The following is a 5,290-nucleotide window of genomic DNA, read 5'->3' as shown; positions in this document are numbered from 1 at the left end:
CCCACATGCCAAACGGCCACCTCGAATCCACTTCTGCCCACCATCCTACACGCGGCTAAGCGTTGCTTCGTGAAAGTTCGGTTTTTCCGCGATAAATTTATGAATGGACGGTGCTTCGGTTATCATAGGTGACATTCGGGGCATCGCCTATGCCCTTATCTTCCATTATCTTTCCTAGCACGGCTAACGCCGTCATGATGGAGCCGGCTCCATCAAGTTTTTACAACGCAGCTCAGTTACTAAGTGTAGTAACAGTACCAAATTTGGGCATATGACATTAATTATCAGCGCTCCAAGTGGTGACGGAAACGATAGCCAAAATGCTTACCCGCGTGTAGGATGGTGGCAGAAGTGGATTCGAGGTGGCGTTTTGGCATGTTGGAGGGGAGGTTTAGGAGGCCGATATCTCCGCCTAGGAGTATCGTATTGACAAGCGGTTGGTCTTGTTTTAGAGAGCAAAGAATTCTTGCTTAATGCAATACATCAAATTATTCTAGACTCGCCAGGCAAGTGAATAATGTAGTCGTGAATAGCACTATTTTCCCGTTTTTCCGTTGTACACTCTAGGTATTATCCGCTCTTGATGTATATATATGTGCGTTAGATAAAGATTGAAATGAACGCTACGACGCATGCGCCGACTAAAATATGGCGGCATGCGCGGCGTCACGTGAGCAGAATATATATATCATTTGCTGCAATATATGATGTAATCGGATGTGAGAACGGTTGATCGCTAGTTTGCTGGTTTTACTAGTGGCTCCGCTCTCACTAGCTATAGTCATTGAACTCCTGGCTGTTCGAGAGAAGGAGGGTTGGTTGTTTCTAGTCAATGGTCAGAGGATGGGGGTAGTCAAAGTACTTCATTGCAAAATCCTAAAGGGGAAAAGTTTATCGTAACTCGTGACGCAAACTTTCAAGGAAACGATGCATCATAATTAGGAGTGACGTCAGCTAATAGCTTTAATAATAATCGCTATAATTCATCACTTTTGATTATAATGCATATCTAACTATTTTTATATATTTATTATATTTATTCAATGACTACTAATGAACCTATATTTATTTTTAGCTTAACGAATTTCTGGGGGCATGATGATAGTTTTGTTAAATTTTAATGTGGTCCTTATTTATATTCTGTATACCAGTGAATAGATTGCGGTCGACAACGAGGTAGGACAAACCACGAAATGGCTTCACCTTGAATTGTTACAATATTTATTTTTGTAAAATAAAAATATACGTTTATGCTATAAGAATTTTGATAAATCTCTCTCTCGCCTTCTCTCTCTTTTTCTCCCTCTCCCTCTCTCTCTCGCACGCTCTCTCTCTCTCTCTCTCTCTCTCTCTCTCTCTCTCTTCTCTTTCTCCTGCTATCTCCCCCTCTCTCTCGCTCTCTCTCTTATAATATATATATATATAATATAGCCTATATATATATATAAATAGGCCATATATATATATATATATATAATACATGTCCATGTAGAGAGATATATGACTGATAACAACTACCCCCTGCTCTATATCCCTGCTCCGTGTTTGTTTTTCCGGGCGGCAGGCTACAGTAAATGAATCTGCACCCGGATCTGTACCAGACACGCGAACATTAAGCAAAGATCTTATAATAATACTAATTATTATTTGAGGCTGTTTAGTGCAAGGAAAATCACATCCGGTAAATCACAAGGAATGCGCGTCTGCTGTCGTCTCGTTTCCAAGGACTCGCGCCATGCGCATGCGCGGCAACATCGCAGGCGCTAACAGCAAAAAACGCGAACGCACATAACAATTCCTAAAGAAAACAACATGAACAAGTTTTTAGTGTTGCAGTGTTGCGCATATTTTTTTAACGAGAGATAATAATTATGATCAAATAAAAGAGAGGAGAAAATGGTATCTTGTAGTTCCTGTATTGTAGTGGTTATCACGTTCGCTTTACACGCGAAAGATCTCAGGTTCGAACCCTGGCAGGAACATACAGAAAACTATTTTGCATTTTATATCGACGGGAAATCACGTGTTTTCTCTCATGTTCTGGTATTGATTGCGAGAGTGTCCGGTACGTGTCCTGACACCCACTCTCGCGCCAACCCGCCTGTACAACAAAGACTTCCTTTTGGGCTTCTCTTTTGCAAAAACATCATTGAAGGATATCGCACAGCTTCCTGTGAGGGGAAAGGCATGCCACGACTCCGTCACGTGACATCGCTGTTGCCATGCCTTGGCCCAAACTCCACGACAGATGGCGCTCTCGCTCTGGCTCAATACTATATGTACTGGTATTATCCTGAGTGTGGGAAGGAGCACTGCATGCAGTTTGGCCTTGGCCATGCCAAGGTGATCCGGAATCCTGTTGCATTCTCGTCGAATCTGATCGCAGAAATCCGGCGCGTGGATGACGTCACATCAGTGAGAAAAACATTTTTACGGTCGCTATTGTCGGGCCGTGAACTCTTTGCCTATAATTCTATCTGTCACGCGAAGGACTAAATTATTATATGGAGCAACAGCTGCTGCTGCTGCTGCTGCTGCTTCGATTGCGTGCGTGGCGCGGGTGTGAGGCAGCTGCAATTCTGCACTCATAAAAAACTATGCACAAAGCTACATGAACGACTGCACATAGATAATCTGTAATATATATCTATATCTATATCTATATCTATATCTATATCTATATCTATATCTATATCTATATCTATATCTATATCTATATCTATTGACTCTACATATACTCTACACCCTCCACACACTTATGCTGCGCACACACCCCTCTAGTGCGGACTCTACATATACTTTACACCCTCCACACTCTCTCTACACACTGCTTCTGCTGCTGCCGCACGTCAATGCGGATGCGTGGTATCATGCTCGTCGGAACTCTACAGATATGTAGATAGCAGGGAGTGGGAGACGCAAAGGCAGAAGGGCGAGGAGTGGTGGTGCATGGCGACCTTCAAGATGGATGGTAATGAAATTCACCGATTATGTGTGCGTGGATGTTGCTACGGGAAGACGTACATATAGACAGCAATCCTCCACCGATCTCTCTGTGCGAGCTCTCAGCATTGTCCCCCTCCCCCCACCTCCCTCCCCCCGGCGGGCTACACATACACTATCCTTGCAGGTACAGTCCGTGTGCTTCTAATCTGCATCAGAATTGGTGCGAGCAAGCGGTGACGGGGCGAGAACAAGTTTCATTGAAACCCCATTCAGTGGTCGCAATTGTCACCCGCGTCGCAATTGTCACCGTATTTGTCACCGCAATTATACGTAACTGCGGTCGCCGTGCCTGGATTGCTGTCGTGGGCCGTAACTGCTGGCGGCGGTTCCGCTTGCTTGACTGACAGGCCGCTTTCACCTGCGCGCGCCGGCAGACGTAGCTAATCCTACCCCCCCCCCTACACACACCCTCCCTCCTACTCACACTTAGGGTCCCTGTATATTGTATATAGGGACCTTACTCACACCCTCCCCTCCCCCTAGCCTCCCCCTTGGTGCGGCAGGCACAGGCGACCTTACGTTGTCATGGTGATCGATGGTGTGTGTTGTTGTTGTTGCAGTGTCCGTTCGGCTGCGGCAGCTCGGGTCTGGCGGCCGACGAGTCGTGCGACAAGCTGATCGAGTATGGCGACGGACAGGTGCTGCGCATCCCCGCCGTCAGGGACGTCGGCAGCCACGCACAGGTAAGCACGCACGCACACACGCACACACACACACACTCATGCACGCACGTACGCACGCACCCACACACACGCACACGCACGCACACGTACGCAGGCACACGCAGGCACGCACGCACGCAAATGCTTTTTGTAAGAAAGATGACAGAAATGATGATGATAGTAATCGTAGTAATAATAATAATAATAATAATAATAATAATAAAATAACAACAACGCGTAACGGTTAGAATAATCTCGTTTCGCGCGCCCTCTGTCGGCAGGTAGTTGACGGCATCGTCGACCTGTGGTTGAACTATTCTCGTCTGCTGCGCTGGCTGGACGCGGCGATCAGCAGCGTGCGCGACGAGTTGCCCATCGCTCCAGAGAACCTGCTGCCGTACTTACGGCGTGTCGGCGGCAACAGACGAGGCTCGCCCGCCGGCCTGCTCGAAATACTGCGCAACTATACACAGCGCATCGTCGCCGCAACGGTAAGTCATCCCCCGCCACGTCACGTGCTGCCGGGGTTAAGGTCGGGATCAAAGTCAAGGTCATGGTTGGGGTCGGGGTCAGGGTGAGGGTGAAGGTTACGGGTAGGGATTGGGTTGGGGTTAAGGTCAAGGTGAGGGTGAGCGTGAGGGTGAGGGTTGGGTTGGGGTTAGGGTTAGGGTCAGGGTCAGGACCAGGGTTAGGGTTGTGGTTACACGGTTAGCGCTAGGGTTATGGTTAGTGTTAGGGTCAGGGTTAGGGCTAGGCTCGTATTGAGTTCGAATTATTGTTAGAATTAGTGCCAGAGTTAGTGTTAGGGTTATTATTAATGTTAACGTTAACGTTGGATTCAGATTCGGGTTAGGATTAGTGTTAGAGGCATTTTCCATTAGTCCTTCTATCTTGACAGTCAGATATAGCTTACACCGACGTCACTCGCTGCACGCCCCTGTACTCAACCTCTATTCATATCTCTATATGTCATCTGGGATGACACAGTCTTCCGCTTTCTGAAATAAGACCCACTTTGTCCGCAATACACTCCTTCCCGGCCGCCCCAAAGAACACCGCGGTATATTCCTACATCTTACATGGCAGCCTAGAAAGATACGCGCGCACGCAGTGTGGTAACCAACCACGCAGTGTGGTAACCAACCACGCAGTGTGGTAACCAACCACGCAGTGTGGTAACCAACCACGCATCGCTCCCGCTGACGAATGAAACTATATTTATCATATTTACTATCACTGATTCATCGACCGGAAAACCGCAAATCTTCATATCCGCTGTCGACATCTCCACAGGGTACCCCGCAACACCACCCACCTTCCTCCCCGCTTCCCCTCCGCCTAGCTAGCACGTTAGCGGGGCTACTAGAGCGAGATAACGTATCGCAGGCGAGTTCAGAAAGTAGGAACTATGTGTTTACGGAGCTATAGCTGACCTGCTGCTGCTGCTGCTGCTACTGCTGGTGCTGCTGCTACTGCTGCTGCTGTTGCTGCTGCTGCTGCTACTACTACTACTACTACTACTACTGCTGCTGCTACTACTACTACTACTACTACTACTACTACTACTACTACTACTACTACTACTACTACTACTACTACTACTACTACTACTACTACTAGCT

The 5,290-nt window shown here is 47.4% G+C and overlaps 1 protein-coding gene and 1 non-coding gene across 2 annotated transcripts in view; both read left to right on the top strand.

The window, feature by feature from the left end:
• LOC106813719 overlaps positions 1-5,290 on the top strand; it is a 19,958-nt gene that overhangs the window by 6,219 nt on the left and 8,449 nt on the right. Inside the window, exons 3-4 of the mRNA XM_014817929.1 lie at positions 3,567-3,689; positions 3,950-4,159. Coding sequence (XP_014673415.1) covers positions 3,567-3,689; positions 3,950-4,159 — 333 coding nt within the window. The remainder of the gene's footprint in view (positions 1-3,566; positions 3,690-3,949; positions 4,160-5,290) is intronic.
• Trnav-uac lies at positions 1,910-1,982 on the top strand. The gene has a single exon. It is a non-coding gene; the product is annotated as a tRNA-Val (tRNA).

Source organism: Priapulus caudatus, unplaced genomic scaffold, assembly GCF_000485595.1.
Source record: "Priapulus caudatus unplaced genomic scaffold, Priapulus_caudatus-5.0.1 Scaffold813, whole genome shotgun sequence".
NCBI lineage: Eukaryota > Metazoa > Priapulida > Priapulimorpha > Priapulimorphida > Priapulidae > Priapulus > Priapulus caudatus.
This window is presented reverse-complemented; position numbering and strand designations above follow the sequence as displayed.